The sequence below is a fragment of the Sander vitreus genome, chromosome 4 (assembly GCF_031162955.1).
Source record: "Sander vitreus isolate 19-12246 chromosome 4, sanVit1, whole genome shotgun sequence".
In the NCBI taxonomy this organism is placed as follows: Eukaryota; Metazoa; Chordata; class Actinopteri; order Perciformes; family Percidae; genus Sander; species Sander vitreus.
In genome coordinates this window covers 25,538,962-25,564,741 of record NC_135858.1, presented here as the reverse complement: position 1 = coordinate 25,564,741, position 25,780 = coordinate 25,538,962, and the positions used below count along the sequence as shown (strand labels likewise).

The 25,780-nt window shown below is 41.4% G+C and overlaps 1 protein-coding gene across 2 annotated transcripts; it reads left to right on the top strand.

Moving 5' to 3' along the window:
• Window positions 1-590: 590 nt before the first annotated feature.
• draxina (dorsal inhibitory axon guidance protein a) lies at window positions 591-25,780 on the top strand. 2 transcript variants are annotated; one of them, XM_078247523.1, is made up of 7 exons: window positions 591-794; window positions 13,690-14,201; window positions 14,755-14,990; window positions 18,839-18,959; window positions 20,378-20,470; window positions 22,202-22,291; window positions 24,642-25,780. In XM_078247523.1, the coding sequence occupies exons 1-7, from the start codon at window positions 685-687 to the stop codon at window positions 24,752-24,754; spliced, it is 1,275 nt and encodes a 424-aa protein (XP_078103649.1). In that variant the 5' UTR covers window positions 591-684; the 3' UTR covers window positions 24,755-25,780. The 2 variants fall into 2 exon arrangements, with proteins under 2 accessions (XP_078103649.1, XP_078103648.1); XM_078247522.1 differs by having other exon boundaries at window positions 13,687-14,201.

Here is a 25,780-nt window from a genome sequence, read left to right as displayed (position 1 = left end):
TGGTTGGTAGGCGCCAGGTTTTGACAAGAAAGAAGAACAAGTGGAATAAAAAAATAAAAAAAAAACACAAAATCTGTTTATGCTGCATCGATTTGGATCCTTTTCCTAAAACTTTATAGTGCAAAGCTAAATTGGTGGAGAACTCTTTTAAGAACTAGCCTAAATGATGCAGCCCAAACCATTACAAAAAGGAGCCCCAGACCAAAACTACACACAAAATGTGGACTTTTGACTATTTAGAGAAAATTATTGCGGGATAAAATTGAACAGTTCTTATGTGGATGCCTGATGATGTGACAGGTTTAACAGGCTGCAGGAAAAATGATGATGCATCACTTGTGAAAAGAAAAACACATCTCTGATCTCTCAGCCTCTGTTATCTTGGTTTCTCCCTCCAGAAAATGAATGTAAAGTCCTGATACCACCAGCAATGCATCAATCCAATAATACTTGCTGCCTCCGTCCGTCCGGTCTCCCTTGCTGGGGACAAGCCTCTCCGAGAGACAACCAGTCAACCAGTCAGCCCCCGGACGCGCACTCGGGATCGCGCACTCGGAGCAGGTGGCGACTCTCCTCATAAGAAGCAGGAGACAGTCCGGATGTTCGGCACATCCCGGAGTGCACGGAGATCGGATACAGAGGTGCTGCTGCTGCTGCTGTGTGGGTGTGTGTGTGTGTGTGTGTATGTGTGTGTCGGTCGGTCCTGTCCGCTGTCAGCCTGCAGCCATATGCCTGAACTGCTATTCAAACCATAAACTACAACGAAGGAAAACTACAACAAACAAACAAACGCAGTAAGTGTTATTCGCAGTAAGTGTTTGAGTTGGTTATGATCGTTTTGCGGAACACTAGTGGGCTATCGTTTCTTTAATGTGCCTAAAGGGGTTTGTGGTGTTTCCGGGAGTTTGCAGTGACTTTATGATCATTTAGCCTATGCCATTTTATATACCTCGTATTACCTTATTTTATGTTACAATAGGCTACGACATCTATAGTTGTCAGTCCGGCAGCGATTGACGAAGATCCTCATTATATTAGGCTACATTATGTTATATGTAGCCTACTGTAGCCTACCATCTGATTTCCATCTGCGCGTAAAAACGCATCAATGTTACATCTTAATAATGTCACCAAAGTTAATAACTTAATTCATGCAAATGGTTTTGTTTCCAGTTTCACTGATAAAAAAAAAAAAAAGGCAGTTTGACTTGCAGAGAGTGTCGATTTGAGAGGAAGAGTGACTGTCCGCAAACAGCGAATTAGATTAGATTTGGTTTGAAACCGTAAAAACATAGTTAACCCGATAATCTATTGAACTTTAGTGATGTGCGGTGTATGTCCTGCTGCTGTCATGCTTTACAATCACATCACCAAGGGATTTATTGGCTGAATCTGGTGAGGAGAATCAGAAATGATTGCAGCCATTATCTCTTCTTGACAGCTCATTGTTGCTCAGTGCACACCAAAGACAGTGTAGAACGGTGTGTGTGTGTGTGTGTGTGTGTGTGTGTGTGTGTGTGTGTGTGTGAGAGAGAGAGAGAGAGAGAGAGAGAGAGAGAGAGAGGAAGGGGGGGAGAACGAGGGAGATTACAGTCAGTAGTCTCAGTGTGACACCATGCAATTAAAAGTGAAACAGGGCTGCGAAGGAGCAATATTTGTGGACTCACATAACGTTAATGAATAGCAGCTCAATCAGCAGGGAAGCATTAGACATGATCAGGGGTGTGGAGGGACCCCATAGTGAGTCGACCTCGGGCCAAAACACAGCTCAGACTCACTAATAAGTGAATTATATGAAAATGAAAAGATAACCCAGGGACATCATTTGATGTTCAATTGGAAATTAATTAATTCTTTTCCCAAAAAAGAAGTGTATGAAATCATCTGAATTTTTAACACGCATCTGGAAAATATAGAGTAGGTTGTCTCAAACAACCTTTAAAGAATCACAGTTTGCCTCCATTTTGTGGTTTCGGTCAGCTACACAAGCACATATCTTCTGTTTCTTTTCATCCTGAGTTTCAGCCAAAAAGGCTTACATTGCTAAACTTGCATCCAGTCTCCTCCACCGTGGCGTGAAACTGGCCTTGTACGCCACTGCCAAGCGTGGCTGCATCTGTTTGATCAAGACTCTTTCAACATTGGCAGGCAGTCAACGCCACTCGCTTCCACCAAAGTAGAAGGGGGGTAGGGGGGGGGGCTTTGGATTCATATAATGCGTTTACATACTTCACTTGATCATCTCTGAACAGGAGTGTTCCCCCTCCCCTCCCCCCGCTGACCGGTCAAACTGTTCCCATGCGGAGCGCCCAGACACAGACCCAGGTGTTCTGTTTCACCGGTTAGCAAAAAACAAGTTTTGTTGTTGGTTTTCGGAAGCCAAAGCTTTGTTGTTTCAGCTGGCATCTGCCATGAAAATGAAAGATGCCACCAACACTTTGTTCTAATTAAAAGAGAATAAATTCTCCCTCTGTCTCTCTCTCCCGCCTTCATTTCTCTCTTTTTTCCCTCCCTCTCTGTTTCTGTCTCCCCTCTCTCCGCCTTACATCTTATTTTCTCCTTTTCCTCTCAGTATCTCCCCCCTTCCTTCTCCTCCTCCTCCTCCTCCCTTTTGTCTCTCCCTTTCTCTCTCCTCTCTGTGGGACGCCTCTTGCTGTGCTTCTGGTGCTGTTTGTGTTTCACAGCATTTTTGGAACATGCCTCTATGTGGGTGTCTGGAAGAGGTTTCCCCGCTGTGAGTGTGTATTTGTGTTCATGCATTGATTGTAAGAAAGTCTCTGAGTGTGTGTGTGTGTGTGTGTGTGTGTGTGTGTGTGTGTGTGTGTGTGTGTGTGTGTGTGTGTGTGTGTGTGTGTGTGTGTGTTTACGCAGGCCTCAGTGCACTAAAACAGGAGATAAGGGGGGCCACATCGCAGGATGTTGCTGATGTTACCATGCATCAGTGACAATGTTCTGGTCTCGCCCCACATCTGTTGTACCTGTGACCAAATTACCACTGAATCATTTGGTGTCTCCCTGCTCTCTTGCTCTGCCTCACTTGCTGACAGATGGACCTTCCTTATGGCTCTTGTTTTTTTTTTGTTTTTTTTTACCACCCTGTGTTGCTTCCAGGGGCCTTTGCCATCCAATACACACCTAAAAAGCTACAAAAACCCCTCCCAGTCGAAGTGTGAATCCCACCGATATTGTCTGCCGAGGGTTTTTTTTGGAGACAAAGCACTTTTATATTGCTGAAGTCAGTCGTATTGGCCCTTGAGGAAATGAAGTTTTATGACGTTAACTGCAGCTTGGCAGAGGTGTTTATTATGCAGAGGCATTAACCGAAGCTGTAATTTGGGTGCTTGTTATTGAGCTGATAGTTATGATAATTTGGTTGCGCAAACAAGACCTATTTTACACGAGATGAGAGATATAAAAGTAAGTGTTTATGCATCAAATATTCAGCTTTATTACTCTAGACAGAGAGGAATGGTTCTGTTTGGATTGTATTTGTGTCACAACAGATAACGCGTTTGTTTTTTCTTTGTGACTATTATATTGAATCCTGCATTTTTCTTCTCATTATCTGTCATGTCTGTTTAGAGCAGATACTTTAGCTGCTGCTCAGTGAATATTCAGAGATATTTAGCTTGTTCCCGTGCAGCCACACACTCCCACAGTGACCTGTGTGTCCCGGACTATCCTAACTGGGAGCAGTAACTTCTTGGAGAAATAGTCGGGCACATAACCCAAACTTTGGATTTTGTACGGATGAAACAAACAAGATAACTTGTGTTGATTGAGCTTTACAGGTGCTGGTACAGTAGTTAGATTTAGTTACCTTTAGATGGAGCCAGGCTTAATGTTTCCCACCTATTTGTTTATGCCAAGCCTAATTGGCTTCCGACATAACTTCTCATCTAGCTCTTTACCAGAAAGAGAATAAGCGTATTTCCCAAAATTCAGAGCTATTCCTTTAAACCTATAATCTCTCAGTGTGTGGCTAGGAAATCTTGAAGGTAGCCTCTGTCTGACATGACAGCTCTGCTTTAACAGCCTGTGTCTGGAGTCTTTGTTTGCTGGATCCTTATGGCCCTGCTGGTTGCTACGAGAGATAAAACAACAGGAGCAGATGGCTCCTGGAGGTTTGGTGTCACAGCAGGTGAAGCTAAAAAAGATGCACACATACAGCAGTTTAATACCAGGGTCGCCTCGCTGACTTTCCTCTCTCACCTTCCACAGACCTGGGTCCACTCACTGTTAAGTATATTTTATATATATTTATAACTAACTGCTTAAGGGACACACCGCTTGATCACAGACTGGAGAGCGGTCTCTGAACTCATCAGATCTTAATCATCCGGCCCTCCAATCGTGCCCCCTTTGCAATTTCTTGCAAGATTACCTATCACTTCACACTTAACACACTCTGCTTTGATTCATGTGTCCCTGGTGGCCGTATCGCACTGTACGCTGTGCTTAGAAAAGCTTCTGGCACACACATATATTGTGTTTCCAACAAAATGTAAAGCCATGATAACCCAATTTTAGCTCTCCTAGTCTGGCTTCCTAAAGAATGTAATATTGATTTTTTTTAAGATTTCTTTATATTTTATATTGTGGTTCATGTTTTCTCTCTATACATTGCTGAGCTCACACATCTATAGACTCAATATTACGACTTCAAGATCTGACAAAAATCCTGACTGAGCTCAGTTAGATAACATTGTCCAAGAGCTTTTATGTATTTATTTGCTTTTTATTCGATTACTTCTGCACTGTAAATTTCCCCTGACATCACAAGCGTCCTCTTCACTTCATAGAGGATGTTTTCGACACACCTTAATAGCCCCGCGTAAACTGCACAGTGTATGCTCAACACACACATGCATTTTGCGTGTTGCTTTTTTATTTTATTTCGGTAAACTACTGTGAAATATTACCACTACTTCCAATTTAGCTGTTGTTCTGTTGGCTGAAAGGGCATTTCATTGGCTATAAAGGCACTATATCATCGGTGCTGCTTTAATGGGAGTTATAATGTTCAACATCTAAATCAGGATTAATTGTAATTGTAAAAGCTGAAGCAAATGATCATTATGCATCTTGATTTATTTGTTTCACTGCAAATTATTTGAGGATCAAGCAATTAAATCTGTGGTCACATTGAAGAGTGTTTTTTATGAATACAGATGCTGTTCAGTCCCTTATTCTACACTTTTTTTTTTCAGTATGTGGACTTTAAAGAATAAAAAAAAAAAGAATTGAAAAAATTGAAAGGGACTCTCAGCTGATGTCTATTATTCCTCAGCGTGCATCACATGGTACAGTCCTCTGCCTTTATGCAAATACATTAAAATCATTAAATTTAATAGCTACGACATGTCGTGTTTTAAATGTGTGCTTTATTGTATTTAGCTGCATGCAGTTATACCTTCTTTTTACCTCACTGTTGTAATCTCTTAGTTTTATAAAAGCCTTTCTCGGGACTGACATCCACTATAAACCCTACGATCACTTCATCAGATAGCTGTATTCAGTTTGTCTCTACTGTAGCTGTCCCTATCAAATAAACCTAACTAAATAACTAAGTGAATAGCCTACATAAATAATAAATCCTTTCCTTTTAAGTCAAACATTTATAAGTGGAAATACTCATTCATATTAATTTTTAGAGGAAAAATAAATAATGGCTCAACTTTGCTTTTCTAAATATCAAATTAAAAGAGGATCTAATTATTAAAGCCCTTGACAATTTGGATTACAAATCTCAGTTATTTTTCTAAAGGAAATTAATATTCATGACTAAATAAACAACATTTAAAGTTAAAGTTTGGGGAAAAAAATTATTTATTAAGAGTTCCACATTTTAAATCTGCTTCTGCTTCTGCAGGACAGTGTGGGTGGCGTTTGATCATTGGGTTTTGTTGACAGCACAAGATAACAACTATCATCAGAATGGGATTTAAACGTTGTTAAATCCTGATTGGTGCACAGAAATATGTAATATCATGTTTTACCAATAGAGCCCCGCTCACTTCAAACCAGAAATGTTCTCCAGCAAATTAACTAAAACCTTTTTTAACATTGGCAGAAAGTATTGTGTTCATGAAAAGTGAAACCAATGCGGACGTGCCATGAACCTGTACTCTTTCTAAAGAAGTCTAGTCTATGAGAAAATGAGCCCACTTCTCACTTGATTTATTACCTCAGTAAGCAATTTCCTAATGAGTTTATGGCCTCAATCGCTAGTTTCAAGTTTTATTCAATACATACAATGATGTTCATTTAGTTAATGATGGTCCCATAAAGCAGGGCCTGCTTTCGGGCGTGGCTACCTTGTGATCGAAAGGTTGCTACCACGGTAGTGTCGCATTGCCAGCCCTTCCTCCACAGCACTGCGGAGGAGGGTCTGGCTAGTCCACACAGCATTCCGGGATGGGAGAAAAACGTGCTCTGGTTTATTGGCATTTCTTTAAACCAATCACAATCGTGTTTTGGTGGAATGTGTACGTTCAAAAGTTGTTTAAGTCGTGCAACAGAAAACTCAGATTGGACAGATGGTCTAGCTAGCTGTCTGGATTTAACCTGCAGAGATCTGAGGAGCAGTTAACCGTAGTCCTCATAAATCCACCAGAGTTTAGAATGCTAAAACAAAGAAAGTGAAAGGTAACGACATCTGGCCGAAAAGAGTGTTGTATGGCGGAATATCGACTATTACCACGGCAGTGTCCTCAGGTTCTCAGTCAGGTCCACCCCTTCTCTCCTCCCAAGCTCCACCCTCTCATCCAAATATGATCACTTCTGGCTTCAAAAAAACCAAGATGGTGACAACCAAAATGCCAAACTCAAGGCTTCAAAAGATTAGTAAAATTTTGGATATTATAATGTGACATAAGTGTTGTCTTTTCCTGGTTTTAGAGGCTGCATTACAGTAAAGTAATGTCATTTTCTGAACTTACCAGACTGTTCTATCTGTTCTGTTATATGCTTTTACCCACTTAGTGATTATATCCACATTACTGATGATTATTTATCAAAATCTCATTGTGTAAATATTTTGTGAAAGCACCAATTGTCAACCCTGCAATATCAGCGCAATATCTATTTGGTCAAAAATATCGGAATATTTGATTTTCTCCATATCGCCCAGCTAAAGCCGCCCAGTAATCGGCACTGTTTCAATGTTGCCGTTCAAACGGTGGATTATCTCATTTTGGAATGAGAGTCGTCAGTTCCAGGCCACTTGTTTGGCCTCCCATCGCCTCAGTAGCAGATGCTCACCCTGCTGTGCTCTTCCTACAACACACAGCCATGTATAATACAGACTCTGGCAGGAGGCTGTGTTGTTCGCAGAGGTTGTTTATCACACACAAGAGACTGTGCTTAAAACCCGGAATGCCACCCAGAGTGCTCCATTACCGTCCTCATCCTCTCCTCAAAGGACCACCTGTTAGCAGCACATGAAAGTCTGAGAAAGGAAAACAGGGCACTGCTGTGCTGAGATACTCAGTCCCCCTCCACCACCGCCCGCCTTCTCTTTCACATGACAGGTCTATTCAGGCCTTAGATTTGATGGGGGTTGACGCATGGTGCCTTCTTTTTCTATGGAGGCGTCACATCTTTCTTTTATGTACAGAAAATTCATTTTTTGAAGGATCATGTCGTTGCGGTGCTGCTTAGCTTCTGCTGTTATCTCCACTTCTGTTGATTCTACTGTATTTCTGCACAACATTTTGAGTGTTGGTAATCCTAAATGAGATTAACAGGTACAGACAAGGAATGAATGGATCTGCTTTTTCTTCTTTTGATTCCTGAGATCAACAAAAAATCTCCTGAATCTTGCTTATCTGAGGAATATTGCACCAAAAACTCAGTATTTGATACTCAAAGGGTAGATTTCTTTAGGTGGAGAATTTCTACATAGTTCAAGACTTTGGGACATATTCTTAATAGTTTTCTTGCCGCGAGTTAGATGAAAAGAACGATAGCCCTCTCATGTCTGTACAGTAAATATAAAGCTGGTGCAGGTTAGCTAAGCTTAGCACAAAGACTGGAAACAGGGGGAAACAGCTAGCCTGGCTCTGTCCAACGGTAAAGAAAAATCTCCTACCAGCACCAGTTTAATTTTATAGCTTTTATATGGTTTAAAAACGTATAAAAACGACACATAGTGGTTTTATAGGGGTTTATGTGAATATTTCTTGGCTGAAAGCAGTAGGCCAGTAGGTATTGTTTAAATATGGGGGATAGCATGCACATTTTCAGATAGTTTCTCCTGGAAGGCATTCACAGTGTTGCAAAAAAATGATAGAAATAGCTGTGTAACAAATTAAAAAACAAAGGGTGCTAGAGAGGGAGAGTTAAAACCCAGCTTTTTTTTTTGCTTTTTTTTGTGTGTCTTTTTTGTTATTTAGTTCTGTAAGCAGATATTGTTAGGTATTTGTTTTCTTTTCTGTATATGTCATGAAATGTTTTAATATTGTTTGATTAAACGTTGTTTTGGACCCCAGGAAGACTAGCTGGTCAGCTAGGCGTCAGCTAATGGGGATCTTTATATAATAAATACAAATACTTTCTCACCTGTACACACCTGACCAACTGGCAGTGGCTGTAAATGTCCATTTCAGAATGTTACAAAAATTGTCGGACCCAGCTCTCCTAATTCTGACGGAAAGATGTTGGGTCTTTAGAACTGCTTGTATACTGGTGCCTTGAGTATCCCCTGTAACACCACACCTTTTACACTTTCGTAGAGATAAGTGAAAGGAAACATAATGTGTTAATTACTGAGCTTTAGAGTTGCTGGCGGGCGGATTTTGTTTGGACAGAGGCAGGCTAGCTGTTTCCCCCTTATTTCCAGTCTTTATCTAAGCTAAGCTAACCAGCTGCTGGCTGTAGCTTCATATTTACTGTACATACATGAGAGTGGTATCAATCTTCTCATCTAACTCTGGGCAAGAAAGCAAATAAGCATGTTTCCCAAAATGTTGAACTATTCCTTTAATAGCTACAGTACATATCAAAGAGGGGTGTGATGTGATCCCTTAGACAATCTTCTTTCCACCCTGCCCCATCCCTCACTTAAGTTTGGATGTTTTCTTTGTTTTCTTAAATGAGCCTTTTGGTCGTACACGGTCCAGTAGCAGCGCCTCATGTGTCAAACAGACAGATCGTAATCCTGGCCAAACACTTTTGTGCGTGACACGGCCGATCGCCCTCCCCCCTCTGAAGGCCTGTTTGGAGATAAAGGTCTCACATCAGCAGCCAGCCTCACACTCTTGTTTGCAAACTGCACAGCTGGTCCAACTCCCCGAGGCCAGCCGATGCAGTCTGCCTCTAAAGTCCCTCAGGACGCTGCCTGCACCCGCACTGCAAGTTTCCCCTGACATCACCAACATCCTCTCCACCCAACACACACACACACACACACACACACACACACACACACACACACACACACACACACACACACACACACACAACCTGCCGTCTCTGTCCGTCCTTACAAACAACTAAATAACCCACAGTAAATCCAAAGGGTGTGTGATTTCAAGTTGGTGTGTGTCAGTGTGATAAAACAGCTGAGACCTTATCAACCACCCTAACTCTACCTCGCTCAAACACACACACACACACACACCAGTCACACTCACCAGCAGCTCAATACTTCTGGCTCATTGATTTTCTGTTTGCCCTGCACCACCGTTTTTCTTTTAACACAAAGGAGTCACCTGCCACAGCACCATAATGCTGTTGTGTGTGTGGCGGTGGATTGTCTCAGCATATTGAAGTGGAGGACAAAACAAAGCAAATCATACTTAGAAACAGCACCACGACATGTGTCATCTCAGAAGGAAAGGACAAAGTGCTTTTTTCATTATCTGGTACATAATGTTGTCAATAAAAATTGGGATTTTGAGATTGCATTGCTCAGTGAGGTGACGCCCATAGTGTGAGCTTCAGTGAGCTTCAGTATGTCAAAATCAAAACACCTAGCACAACACCTTTTCACAGTACACCATGCTCTATTCACCTCGCCCAATGATTGCAGCTGTCATGCCATTGTCTGAGGTTGGTCAGGTCTATTACACAGGCATGGGACTTATAGGTCACCATAGTATTTAAAAAATGATTAATATCTTTAAAACAGAACAACGAACATGTTTACTCTTAGTGGATACAGACAATATAATTTAAAAAAATACAACTCCAAAACATACAATAATACAACCATCTTTTCAGAATATTCCTTAAGAAATACAGTCTTCATCGTAAGAAAGAAAATGATGATAATAGTAACCTCACGTGTTACAATGCAAGATAAATGTAAGAAAAAATGTGTCTTCATGTTGACCAATACATATCAAAAATAGAGTTTTAGTGGAACAAAAGTGAGTTTAGGTATTTGTTTAATGTTTGAAGAGTTTAATGCATAAAAGTTCACAGCATCAAACAATGTTGCAGACATTTTTATATTGTGCCGTTGGAAAAATGCTCCCTACTTTAAATGTATTGATATTTCAAATCTCTCTCTCTCTCTCTCTCTCTCTCTCTCTCTCTCTGTGGTTTAATCACTCAAAACATGTACAAGTGACTGTCATTATGAGTGCAAATAAACCTTTGCTGACATTAAATCAAAATCGATACTGAGCCTTGATTGTAAGCTTGGAACCTTTAGATGGGAACACAAACTCAACACCATAATTTTATTCATGTTTGTCCAAGGTGCCGTGCCTTTAATGCACACACACAGAACCTCATATTTCCCTTCAGTCACACCTCACAGATATGTTGACTTTTGTAATGAAAGGTACGGTGGGAGGGCTCTCGAGATCACGGAATAGGCAGCGATGAAGGATATGCGCAGTGCAGTATGTCATACTGAATAAGGTATGAAGGTTTAGGAATGAAGGCTGGGAAGTCATTTCTAAAAAGAGGCACAGGTGTCTGTCCGCCTTTTTATTGCCAAGTCGAGATAAATGGGCTCGCACACAAGAGGCTGAGAGTGATGTAGTCTGTATTTGTAGGAAGGGTGATGGGACGAATGAATACAGCGGAAGAGTGAGCACAAAAGCTGAGGACTTCTGTGGTTTTAGATAGGGGCTTCAACATTAAACACCAGACGATTAGCTGAGGATGCCCTTTTAAAGGGATTTTACACTTTTTTGTGACTGATATAATGTATGCCCAGAAGAAAATCTCCTTTATGCATTCGTTTACACAGCAGATCACAGCCTTTCAAAACTCTACTTGTGTGAATTAGGCTTTAGGTTTGCTGTCAATGAATGTAGAGCTGTAACAAACTATATTTTCATCTGCCAGTTACTTTCTTAGGGAGGTGGTGTTGCCACTGTTCCCAGAAAGGACATTAAAATAACCACCATCTCCATCCCAGCCGCCCTGTCTTTTGAACATCTCACCATCAAACTCTCTGGTCCCAGTCCTCTCGTCAAGTCCGTTATCTACTGCCCCCCCAAGACAAACCCCACCTTTCTCTCAGATTTTTCGCATTTTCTGACCCAGCTCTGTGCTATATCACCCTCTGTCCTCATCCTTTGCAGATTTTAACTTCCACATCGACAACATCAACTGCAAATTTGCCACTGAATTTCTGGAACTGTTAAACTGCTTCAACTTCTCACAACATTTTAACTTCCCCACCCACACTCATGGTCATATTCTCGATCTGGTCTGCTCCACTGGTCTCACAGTAAATCATCTCTCCAGCATCAACCTCCATATCTCAGACCATCTTGCAATCATCACAGACATCAACATCCCCATTCCTATCCCAAAAGACAAGCGCACAATCTCATTCAGGAACCTCAAATCCATAAATCCATCTGCTCTCTCAGCTTCTCTCTCCAATTACATCTGCCCCCCCCCCCAGTGTCTGATGATCCAACCCACCTTGCGGACTACTACAACAACACTCTGTCCTCCTGTCTCGACCTACTGGCTCCGATCATTACTAAAACTGTCTCCTTCACAAACTCAGCCCCCTGGTACACTCCTGAACTTCACCAAATGTAGTCTCGCAAACGTCAGCTGGAAAGACTCTACAATAAAACCGGTTTAACAGTTCACCTCCACGCATACACAGACTACCTTCACCAATACAAAAACGCCCTAAACACTGCCCGGCCCTACTACCACTCACAGCTCATACACTCCGGCTCTCACAACCCCAAGACTCTCTTCTCTACAATAAACAAACTTCTTAACCCCCCTGACAACATTTCTACAACCCTCACAGTGGATAAATGCAACTCATTTTTCAATCCAAAATCAACACCATTTACAACAACTTGACCACCTCCCCTGCTCCTTCAACCACCACACCAAACCTGGTCTAAACCCAGACACCATGTCCAACTTCCGGCCCATATCCAACCTCCCCTTCCTATCAAAAATCCTGGAAAGTGTTGTCGCTGCTCAAATTAAAACCCACCTCTCCTCCAATAACCTGTTTGACCATTTCAATCAATTCCGCTCACAACACAGCACTGAAACAGCCCTCCTCAAAGTCACCAATGACCTCCTCCTCTCCTCTGGCCACCTCACCATTCTTATCATGCTCGACCTCACTGCAGCCTTCGACACCATCAACCACTCCACCCTGTCTCCATCCCCACACATCTGTATCCTGGGAGTCATCTTCGACAGCAACCTCACTTTTGAAAACCACCTGCCTTCTTTCACCTAAACAACATTGCCCATCTCCGCCCATCACTCACCTTCTCTGCTGCCGAAACTTTGATTCACGCCTTCATTACTTCCAGAATTGAGTACTGCAACAGCTTTATCTGCAAACGCCTTAAATACACTCCAATACATCCCAAACTCTGCTGCCCGTCACCTCACACACACCCGTTCCCGTGATCACATCATCCCCATCCTTCAGAACCTCCACTGGCTCCCTGTTTCCCAACGCATCCAGTTTAAAGTCCTCATCCTCACCCACAAAGCCCTCCATAACCAGGCTCCTTCCTACCTCACAGACCTGCTCCACCGCCACACACATCGATTTATCATTTGATTCATAAAATATCATAAAATAGTGTATCATTTCAATCACTATTTCCGAAATGTCATGTCTTCTCATTAGTTGTTTTGTCTGTCCATCAGTCCAAAACCATATAAACAACGAAAAGCAGCAAATCCTCATTTCTTTCTTGAAAAATAACTTCAAAGTAGTTTTTTGATTCATTTGTTTTCTTCAGGCAATTACCAGGTAGACATGCGCCTCATGTAGGCTGAGACATCAGCAGCAGCTGGGTTTGGAAACTGATCCGTAGCGCTTTTAAACTTTATTCTTAATTTGTCACAGTACAATGTACTGTGTATAATTCAGTGTCTTGTTCAGGGACTCTTTAACATGTGGCCGGAAGAGCTTGGGATTGAACCGCCAATTTCGTGGTTGAAGGGCAACTCTACCTCCGAGCCACAGCCACCCCACACTTTGCCCTTTGCTGCGCGTCATCCCCTTTCCTTCTCCCTCTTTACATGTCATTCTTCAGCTGCTCTACATTAAAACAGGCAATGAAAGCCCTGCAAATAATCTTTAAACAAATAAATAAATGAGTTCACTCAGGAGAAGCCCGCCAGGATGTTTTGTATGATGTAATCTACCTAAAGTTTCGTTATTTGAATCTAATTACAAGCAGAATATGTGCAGTATTGAGATGTATTTCCTCTTTCCAGCAGGTGGCTTTGTGCTGTACAGACAATGGCTCTCTCCTGGAGTCTTCTCCTGGCGTTCTTGTTTGCCACCCTGACACTGTCACACAGCGCTGAGCCTGGATCTCCTCACGGCAAGAGGAGACAGACCTCAGCAGGTGGCAGCAACGCCCTTCAGCACCCTCTACAAGGTCCACAAGGCCACCGTTACAGCAGGGACCGTGGAGGGCACGGGGGCCAGGGGGCCCGCGCGGCCAAAGGTGGAGCCGGGCTGCTCTCACACAGGCCCATGCACCCCCTGGCCAGGCCTGAGGATGATGGGACGGGCCTGGAGAGTTTGAGCCCGGTGAGACTGGAGATGGGCCCGGGCAGGGACAGAGACAGAGCTCGAATGGGTATGAAGAGTCCATCCCAGACCCGGGAAAACCAGCTTCTGGGGACACGCAAAGGAAGGGGGCATGGACACGGGAATGGGCACGGACACCATTTTGAGCACAGGAGACAAGGGAGTCGGCGTGACAAGGAACGGCATGGAAAAGGTGAGCTGTAAATTATAAAATGTATCGATTGTGCATACTGTCATGGCTTGCAGATGTAATGTACTCACATCATTCATACAATTCTATCCATTAACAATGCCCTGCACGTTAACTCCAGGTTGCATTTTTGAAAATGTGACTTTTCAATGTTGTGAGCAGCACACAGGACATTCTATCCACCTCCACTGCACTGAAGTGGTGGCAGTACTAGTAGTAGATATCTGAAAACCTGGACTGATAAAGCCAATGTCGTCTTTGACACAACACTCTAACCACGGCCCATCTAGCTTTGGATCATGTCACAAAATCTTCCTCAGCACATGAAGTTTGCCCAATTTTGTATCTTTAAATTCCCATTTTCATGTTTTAAGCTGACATTGGTGAGAGGTCCTGAAAGTGCTCAGAAAATTGGGAAATTTAAACATCTACAATTCCATTGCAAGCAGTCAAAAAAAAGAAAAGAAACTGGTTCCACCACAAACAACAAACACCACCAATTTGAATTTGAATATAGTAGCCATAACATCAGAATTGTCTCTTTCTGTCTGTCCAGGGTTTCTTCCAGAGCCTGAGCTGAGCTCTGCGTTTAGGGACAGAGATCTGTTCGAGGATTCTCCCTCCTCTTCCTCCTCCTCCTCCTCTTCTTCCGCCTCCTCCTCCCTCAGCCTGACCCCACCCAGTGAGTCCCCCTCCCCCATCGTCGCCGTTTTTGGCTCTGGCTCCTCCATGGTTACCACGGTGATGAACGAGCATCCCCCAACGCTGCCCCCGGCCTCCACCAAACCCCAGGTAACCCCAACGAAACCCAAGTGCTTATTAAAGGCTGCGTCTGTTGTGCCTCAGTGTGATTCCAGTGTGCGGGGGAAATAGAGCGAACATGGGCCACATTACTGCCGTTATGCTGCAGCAAACGTCATAGTTCATCTTGGAAATGATACACACTGCAGCGTGAACCTGAAAGTGCTGCCTGTGAAAAATATCCTCCAGCAAGCCAAACTAACTGGCTCTTGGTCACAGCACGTATGATAGATATGACCGCGTTCTGTATAATAAAGCCTCTGGGATCAAACTCATACTGTTCAGAGTCCAGCAGCACATTTTCTGTAACTACCTTCATGTTCCTTTGTTAAAACCATGGCAGGACAAAATGTACATGAGCACGGAGAGTCTTTTTCGTGTCCGACTGTGGGCACATGCACTGAAGAATCATGCGTGGGGCTCCACTCACCACCTGTCACACTCACCCAGCATGAGGCTTCAACAGTATGCATAAACAGCATTTATAAGGGAAGAAAAAAACAACCCGTGTTTTCTCGAGCCTCCTTCGATCTTGGAGCCATTACAAATGAGACTCTTTAAAGTGCCCATATTATGAAAAAAACACTTTTTCTGGGATTTGAGGTGTTCTTTTGTGTCTCTGGTGCTCCCACACGCATACAAACTTTGAAAAAAATCCATCCATTCTGTTTTGAGTGAGATACGGTTTCTGATTGTGTTCTACCTTCAGTCTCCAGGTGATCTGTTCAAATTCGGCACGGCTTGTGACGTCACAAGCCGAAACGAGCTGGCTAACCGCAACCGTTAGCTCGTAGCGTTGGTCCATGCATGCTAACGCTAATGCTAACGCTAGCATGCTACCTCGTTCTCAATAGCAAAGCACTGCTACAACACACACAAGTTCACCATAATCTACTAAAGAACTACTTACATGTGCGCCCTCATTTAGAAGTCTCCCAGCTAGTCCTGCCTTGTAACTGACCGAAGTTGGAGAAACAGCCTTTCTTTTACTGTCTATGGAGCTAGCTAGCTGACATGATCTATATCTGAGCTACCGCGCATGTGCGAGTGCAATCAAAGATAGTACAGAAGAAGAAAAGAGGTCTCACTCTGTAGCTAAAACAGAGACCAGGTGAAAAGAGGATCTGCAGCAGTGAGAGAGAGCTGTGCAGTACAACAAAAATATGGTGTTTTTTGAAAATGAAACCATGTAAACCTATTCTGGTACAACCTTAAAATACAATTATGAACCTGAAAATGAGCATAATATGGGCGCTTTAAGACAGGATGGAACCTGATGTCAATAGATACTGAGCCAGCGTCTACTTCATGAAAGCTTTTACATTTGTCACAGCTGCTGTTACAAACACCCAACAGCTTGTAGGGCGTCCGTGGGAAATATCTTCCTCAGTGTTACAGGATCACAGACCGTGTTTGATTGACAGGTGTTTTGTTGTGGAGTGCTGTTCAAGTCAACACAGTAAAGTTGTGGCTGGGAAATAAATTCACAGATTATATTTAAACTGAGGTGTTTAATCAGTAGGAATGACAACAATATTGAAAAATAATATGACGGAGCATTTTGTTTTGAGAAATTGAACCACTGGACCGGAGTTTTGATTGAAGACGTTCTTCTGAAAGGATTCTCTTTATAAATCCCAATGTGACCTCATCCAGCATAGGGGCAGGTCCAGCTACTAAAACCAATACTATTGTGACAACAGTTAAAACTGAAGAAATGTCTTCAATCAAGACTCCAATCCAGTGATTTGGAATAAACTTTTCAGACATTGTACGACCTGACTGAGATGAACTACGTTTTAATTTTATTAGTTTATTGGACCGAGCCTATTCTCACTGATTAACAGGAAAATAATAACTGTTAATTATCCATAGTTAGGAGGCTAATTTCCATCTATTGTCCCATGGCACCCTAAACATTGCCTTTTTTAAAAGGCAATTCAAAGGTCCCATGTTATGCTAATAATAAAACACATTATTTTTCCCATACTGTGTGTCTGAATAAACCTGAATTCACCCACCCTGTATTGACGCACGCGCTCGAGAATGTGTCAAGGCTTCTTAATTAATCTTCGATCTTCTGTTGATGGTTTAATGAGCAGCCAAGCAAAAGCAGATAGCCCTCTGCAATTAATCTAATTGATATTTCCATATAGGCTTATTTCCTGAGTGTGAAAGGGAGCAAATATGGATCTGTTTCTATGTAGAGTTGATTCTTATTTTTTGATGGATGTCTTTTGTGGACCGAGAATTCCTCAAGAGACGCCTCAAAGTCCTGCTGACTTAATTATACTGTCCAGCATTTCTATTTTGTTTCTCTGTGTGAAGAACGTGACGGCCGTAACAGTTTTATGGCTTTTATTGCAGAAGGTTATGCACAAGTAATCCACGAATGACTTTTGTTTTATAGCAAAGTCATCAATTAGAGATATACGGTCAATTGTGTATTCTCTGGGGAACAAAAATGTCTTTGTTAGCTTTAGATGTCTTAGAATGAGGCTTTGATTCTTCTTTTGTTCACATTTTACGGTGTTGGGCTCGAGGCAAAAGTACAGATTGACTGTAGCATCAGAAACTGCAGTTTGCATTCTTTATCCTACCAACAGTCAACATTGGTTTCTTTTAACCATGAACAAGATCTTTCATTAACCTTAATCAAGTACTTTTAGTCACCTCAAACTTTGACCAAATCAAGTGAAAGATCAGAAAAGTGTAGCATATTGGTCAATTTGAAAGGTGAATAGATTTTTTTGTCGCTCAGGTATGAGTACTTGTTAGTCTGATTAGTAGTAGTATAACACTGGCAAACATGACAAAACCAGGATTAATAACAAGCCTACAGTGGCAGCACAAACCTACTGCTATCCTTAAAAATATATGCATCATTTTCTGATTTTGATTTTGATAAGGAAAGAAATACTCTCAGAATCTTTGTAAACGACTTACTTTTAAAGGGAGGTAACAGAGTAATGTAAGAAATTACTTTTAAGAGTACCTTTCAAAGACAATGCTATGAAGCTTTTGCCAAAAAAAGTGGTTGACTTTAAAACAAAGCATACATTTAAACATCTTAAAAAAAACTAAAATCCCACATACAGCACAGGAATTATAAAATGTCCACAACAGGATCACTTGCATGCTGCGTTAGTTGCCTGCTGCCTGCGGTTGTGTGTAATGAATTGTATGTTTCAATCTATACGTCTGTATATTGTATATCTATGAACAACACAAATGATGTGATATATATTTGTATTCCAGTCTGTGGCCAGTCATGTTCACTGTTACCAATCGATTGGTTTTTAAAGCTCTGCTTCTGTCTCCGTTGACTCTGTGAGGGCGTTTTAGGAATCATTACTGCTGCTCGTCACAACACGAGTCCGATGTGTTTCATTAAGAACACCCTGAACGTGTCAACCTGCAGTATTGATAGAAAACACAGTCAACAAATCAAACCATAGTCATCTACTGCTGTGGTGTGTGTAATTGTAGTAACTGAACATTAATCTGAGAAGACAGAATTGAACTCTTTAATGTATTCTCTTCAGCAGCATTATGCTGTATAGTGTTCGTTTTTAATACACATCTTCTTATTCACAGTTGTCTTTGAATAGATAGATAAAGATGTTTTAAATATTCCCATGGAGGCAGAATTTACACAGCATGCTGAAACTAATTGAAGATGGGATTAGGTGTTTACAGATCTGCATATCAGCATGTTTAAGCGCTCCTATTTGGATTTTTCTTATACAGAGTGTGATTCAAGCCGGTATGCAAATGTTCCCACTGAAATCAACAGAAAATGTAATGTGTCACTTTAAGTTACATTTCCTTTTTTTCAGAGGACTGGAAAAGGAAAAGGACAAGGTGAGGTGATGCCAACGTTGGACATGGCGCTTTTTGATTGGACAGACTACGAGGACATGAAACCTGTGGACACCTGGCCGTCCTCCAGGAAGAAAGGTTAGTGATGAGCTGTAATTGTGAACGTGTGGTCATAAAAGGCTCTGATTTTAAGACAGGATTGGTGGAGATATTCCCTATCAAACTCCAATCCTTATTGTACCAGATTATTTTAATATAATGAAATTAAAAAGACAGAGTCTACAGCCATGGTAGCAGATCAGGCTGTACTCTGGCACATTTGTGCTTTAAGAGAAATGCCTGTTATCAGAATGCTAACATGCTAACAATGACAATGCTAGCACATTTATGTTTGGCAGGTATTGTCACGTTTTCAGGAGTGGCAGGGTTGGACCCAAATGCAGTAGAAGCAATGAGGATGTAGCAGACAGAGTTTCAGTGATTTTATGACAAAAATAAACACAGTCCAGGTAAGCAGGCAGTAATCCAAAACAGAAAACAGGGAAATATCCAGGAACTCACAGACATAGGCACAGACAGAACTTATTGAGACCACTAACAACGACTGACACCAGACAAGGGAGCACACAGTGTAAATACACAAGGTAACATGGGTCGAAACAAGAGACAGGTAGAGCAGACAATTGCAAAGGCGGGAAAAACACAAGGCAGGAAGTCAAATCACATGGGAAGTGACACATGGGAAGTGACTCTAGAAAATAAAACCCAGGATCATGACAGGTACAATGTTTGATCAACATCTTAGTTTAGCATGTTAGAATGCCAAAGTAATCATTAGTTTTGCAGGTATTTGGTCATAAACCAAAATATGCGACAAAGTTTGACCTGATGGTGGCGCTAGATGAAAGGGGATCAAAGTTATTACGATTCCTTCCCATGGGTCCATGGATGTCTGTACCAAATTTTACGGCAATCCATCCAAAAGTTGTTAAAATATTTTGATAACCTCATGGTGGTGTAAGAGGAAATGTCAGGGGATCATCAAAATGATTAGGATACATCATCTGGGCACCATGAATTTCTGTACCAAATTCAGTGCCAATCCATCTAGTAGTCATTGATATATTTTACTGAATAAGTAAAAATGTATTCAAACTGGTGGCTCAAGAAGAAAAGTCAGGGGATCTCCATCGTCATTAGAATGTATCCCAAGGGGCCCTTGAATGTCTGCAAAGTTTAACGACAATCCATTCAGTAGTGATTGAGATATTTTAGTCTGGACCAAAGTGGTTGACTGCACGACAGAACTTTCAACTTTAATTTATCCAATAGTTGTTGAGATATGTCACTCAAAACCACAAATGTCAAGCTCAATGTGGGGTTAAAGGAAAATTCAGGAGATCCCCAAAGTCTGTAGGATTTCCCCTCTGGTGACCATGAATGTCTTCCATTATATCAATCAACCCAGTAATTGTTGAGATATTTCAGTAGCCATCCCTAGTGTCATGCTAGGGACAAAAACTGCTCTGTTCATTTATTTTTTTATTCTGCTGCAGACAAGAGGCGGAGTAAGAACCTCAGCAGTGGAAATGTGACTGTAGACGCTGACGCCATCGAGCCATGTGACCACCACCTGGACTGTCTCCCAGGTCAGTCTCTGCATGTACATGCCACTCCTGACTGCAATACAACTTGTACAATGCAAGGGGGGGGCGCAGTGGGAATGACAGAGGCCCCATTCTCCCTATTACAAGTCAGTGTAGCATAGAAATTATTTGGAACTGTTATTTTAAGGTAAAATACTTAATATATAATGTTGCTTTAGGGACCGTTCGGTATTTGTGGAATGGACCACCGGAGGAAAATAGGGGAGGGTCGTGTCTTTTTATTCTTTGCTGAGGGGAGGGTCATCCAACATCTTTCAGTCCAGAGGGGTCACCCAACTTTTGTATTCATGAAACAGCAACATTTCAAAGTGGCTTGTTTGGTGCATATTTTTCCATGTAGCTCCATGTAGCTCTCTCAGTCTCTGCCCTCCTTCGCTACCAGATGGGTCTGACCCATGAGTTTGCTGTGGGGCAGGGCATAGACATATGGGGCAGGGGGAGCTGCCCCCCTGGTGGCTGATAATTGCATTGTTTAAAAAATGAGTGGAATAATTCTGGCATGATCAGATATTTTATAAATATCTTAAATAACACAAAAATAACTAGATGGTGGTAGGTAATACATCAGATTTCATATACTGCTTTAGTAAAAAAAAATATTACCTGGCTGACGATGGGAGCAGCAGGCCGCAAAAAACGAAAATGACTGTTGTACTATGTCTAACATAGTATAACATACTAACATCTTACCGTGCCAAGGTTGCAATGTTGCAAGGTTTCCTAAATGCCACATTTGATGTCAGCTTACTAATTGATTGCGGGTTTTGTGTAGATTTGGACTTTTATACGTTTATTCCACTTTGTTTAAACGGTGAAGTGGAGAAAGCCTAGTGACGAGTCCATAGCAACCAGTTTGTGTGTTGAATATTACCCAGAGTGCCTTGCTGAATGGTCTCAATATTTTATTGTTTTATTTCATGTGAATACTAGTTTACTAGAGGAGTAACTTAGTATTTGAAGTAATGCAGTAATGCAGGAAGTGTGCATTTAGTTTCCATGCTTATTGTGTTTCCACAACAATGTTAGTGAGTAAATCTACTGAAATGGCCACCACACCATAACAGAGGAGTGGGATGCGTCAGATCAGAATGCAGAGGTTTAGTCTCATATGTCATAACTGTAAAAAGAAACCAATGGAAATCTGTGTATATTTGCCAAACGTAAATCAGTACAGAACATATTGATAAATTATTGGGGGAGGGTCATGCCTTTTTTCCAAATTGTTTTGGAGGGTCATAGAAAAAATTTTACTGGCGAGGGAAGGGTCATGTCTTTTTTGGCTAAAGGTCCCAAAACTCCTCCGGTGGCCCCTTAAATAAATAACGAACAGTCCCTTACCATACCAGAATTTATTTGTATCAGTATGTATTGTCTGTTGGGCTTTTTTTATATTAATGAATGTCTGTTACATCCATAGCCAAATGAGTTGATACAAAGCTAATTAAGACTATCAGCTCCACCAAACTCTCTACGTAGAGGATTATGGAAGGCTTGTGTCATGTGGATGCAACAACAGTGGTGTTGTCATTGCTTAGAATTTGTCATGGGAGCGACAGAAACTACGCACTATAGCTTTAAGCTTTTAAAGATTATTTAAAACTTAAAAAGAAGTTAAAGAAGTTATTACCTTGTTTTTCTATGTTTCATATGAATCATCTACATGGCAATGTCACGTGTTTGGTTGTTGAATGCAATGTGCTTGTTCCTTTAAAGGTTCTTGTTGTGACTTGAGACAACACGAGTGTAAACCTCACAACAGAGGCCTCAACAACAAATGCTACGATGACTGCATGTGTGAGGAAGGTGAGTGAGGAGAACTGTATATGGCTCAATAGAGATACAGGTTTGAGGCAGGCAGATGAAGCCCAATAGACAAATTGGCAGGGACCTAAAATTTAAGTTTAGTTTATTTATTTTAACTTTGTGATCGCCTGATTCAGATATAATTGCAAATATCTGCTCTTAACCTAGCGTTGGCCTTTGCTTATTATTATAATATCTCTCATGTGATTACAAGGACAGTAGCCAACTTCAATAACTTCATGAGCCACACACGGCAACGATAAGCGTGTCCAGTGTGTCCCAGCAGTGTGCATCACTTTTTAATGTCCCCTGGAAACAGTTTCCAGTGTGTTCTTCTTGTAGTGCTTTTTCTAAATGCTGGGGTGGTAGTAGCTCAGTCCATAGGGAGTTGGGTTGGGAACCGGCGGGTCCAAGTACGAACCAAAATACTGTGTGGATTACTAGCTTGAGAGGTCCAAGGAGCAGCCCCCTCACTCTGACATCTCTCCATTAGTGTGTATAGCAGGTCCTGAGCATGTGTGTTTAATGTGTGTGCAACTGTACTAACAGAGTGAATTTCCCCTCGTGAGATAAATAAAAGCATGTCTTCTTCTTCTTCTTCTTCTGCACATGATGTCACACATATGTTTTTGTGTGTTGTCAAGTTAGTGAAGATGGTTCTTCATTTGCTTGTGTTGTATCTATTTGCATTTGATTTCTTAATTTACAGTGCATTGAGCTTTGAGGGCCACCGTACTATGGACCTTTTCCACGTCACAGCACACTTGAATATTTGCAGTTTGATGGCAATCCATTTTGTAGATATTTCAGTCTAGACCAAATGACAGAATTATTTATTTCAATTTATCCAATAGTTGTTGAGATGTTTCACTAAAAACCCTCAATGTCAAGCTCATGGTGGCGCTAGAGGAAAAATCAGGAGATCACCAAAGTCTGTAGGATTCACCCTCTGGTGACCATGAATGTTTTGCGCAAAATTCCACGGCAGGAAAAGTACAGGTATATTCAATAACATTAATTAAAGCTGAATTCCACTTCGTGGAGGTCCGTCATGCTGGCTCCCTGGAATAGCTTACTGGGACACTTAATGAGCCGTAGTTAATGTTATCAATTCCACCTGTGCTTTTCTTGCTATCACAAGTTCAGTGAGAGTGCCACAAAGTGAACAAGCATGTATCCCAAAATGTTGACCTTAAGGCCGGCTACACACTGGCTGCATGGCGTGAGTGTGGAGTTTCTGTTTTCTGTCTTTACACACCAGAAATGTGTCTGACCCGGTGCTGCTGCTGCTAGCCTTGTCTGTACACATGTATGTTTCCCAATGATTTACTGCACTCAAGCAGTCTTATACTTCAGGTTAAACATAAATATATACTGATTTGATTACAGCAAAGACAACGTTGGCAGTATTGGCGGCAAAATAGGCTACAGAATATTTCGTTTTATATTGACAGGTGCAATATTTGAAAATCGATTTTTTTTTTTTATTACATTTATATCTGCATTTATGTCAAAACCTAGAGACTTTCAAAATGTCATTTATTAATATGTATTCATGTCAAAATGACATCTTACACATACACATCTTTTTGTATTCTATTTTTACTGGAAACGCTTCCAACGCGCTTGCGTGTCGCGTGAAAAATAGGCGTTGGTTCTATTTCTAGCATGCACGCGTTTTCGGCGCGGCTCGAGCTGCGCCTGAGACGTGCATGTCACGCAGGCAGTGTGCAAGCTCTAACCTGTTAACATGGGAGCCAAAATAAAATCCGACACGCCACGCAGCTGACACGCTCACGCGACTCGGCCAGTGTGTAGCCGGCCTAAGCTTTAAAGCAATGCTCCACTTGGTGGCACTTTTAGCAGCTATATAAAAGTGTAACAGCTTGTATTTCCATGTGCAGTCATGTATTTTAGCCATTTCCCCCCAAGTCTGACTGTTTTAATAGTCATTGACTGGTGACCAATAGGGGTCCCTAGAGTGGCCAAAACCAGTGGCAGACTGACTTAGTGGAAAAAGAAATGTTGATAAATGTTGGTTTTTGTGTGAAATTATTTTGAGTTTACAAATATAATAGATTGTTTGTGTGATATTGGAGCTGATATCACTCTGGGCTAAATTATTTTTCTAAATATTTAAAAGTGATCACAGTGGTACTTTCAAGATGTTGATTTTTACATTCTTAGCTGTCTAAGTGATCAAAAAACTAATGTCAAATTATTTAAGGACTTGCAGTTCCTCTGATTTATTCACCTTAGCTTTAGTCTTATTTACCTTAGCTATCTCACAACACATCCAAACCAGTCAGTTTAATCTGTTCAGCTAACAGTTTTTTTTATGATCTTTCAGGGTTTCGTTGTTATGCTAAATTCCACCGGAAGCGACGTGTGACCAGGAGGAGGGGTCGCTGCGTGGTGCCAGAGTCAGTCAGCAGTGACCAAGGAGGCTTCATCACTATCTGAGGAAGAGGAGCTGGAGGACAAGATGGAGGAGGAGCAGGGAAATGTCCCCATGACTACTCTGGCAGTACAGCCAAGACATCACATGACACTGCTAACATGCCGCTAAGTGCTAAAAGGTGACGGCTTGCTGGTTTTTCAAATGGATCCCACAATGAAAAACATAAAAATGTCCGCATCTGGTCAGTTCAGACTAAATAACAGGTGACTTGACTGGATGTACTTTTTGACTGTTGCATTGTGGGATGAACCAGCAAATCACCATCTTTAAGCACTTATTTACTTTATTTCAAATCGATACAGTTTTCATTCAGTTTTGGTCACTACAGCATCATTACAGAAGCATATGTACATGTCTTTAAAGAAGGCTTTTTAAAGCTCACTCAGTCCACAATGACCAGTGTTTTTTATATGTTTTAAATTGGTGTAAAAGATTCACTTGGCTGGCAAATCTGTAAACATGTCATACGTTATGTGTTAATATTCACCACAGTAAGGGTGGCTGTTGGTTTGGTTTCAATTTAGAGCAAAAGTACATTTTATTTTGTTTTGGGAAACCCTTTTTCAAATGTCTCTCACAGTTTTTCCTGCACCAGATTGTCTCTGTCCTGCTTGATCTGAGTCAAACAATGTTTACAGATCATGTTTAGTGTTGCATTGATGCTTGGAGTCCCAAATGGATGGCTTTTATTGGTTCAGAATCATTCAAATGGAGTCAGATAAGCTGTCACTCAGAAATTATTCTAAAATGAGCTTAAAATTGTTTCTGTGTGAGCTCTCTGCTACATTTTGCTTTTAAAAATACAATAAAAAATGATTTCTGAATGTGATTTGAACCCGGCCTGCTGTCCTGCATTGTAAATATGAATGTTTTAGAATTGCCAACGATTTTTTGTTAACTTGACGCCACGTCTCTTCAAATGTACTTAACGGTAGAACGATAAACAAAGATGCTTGTTTGACCTTCCTTTTACATGTCTTAATATATGTTTTATTTATACTGTACTTAAACACATTTTTGTCCAGATA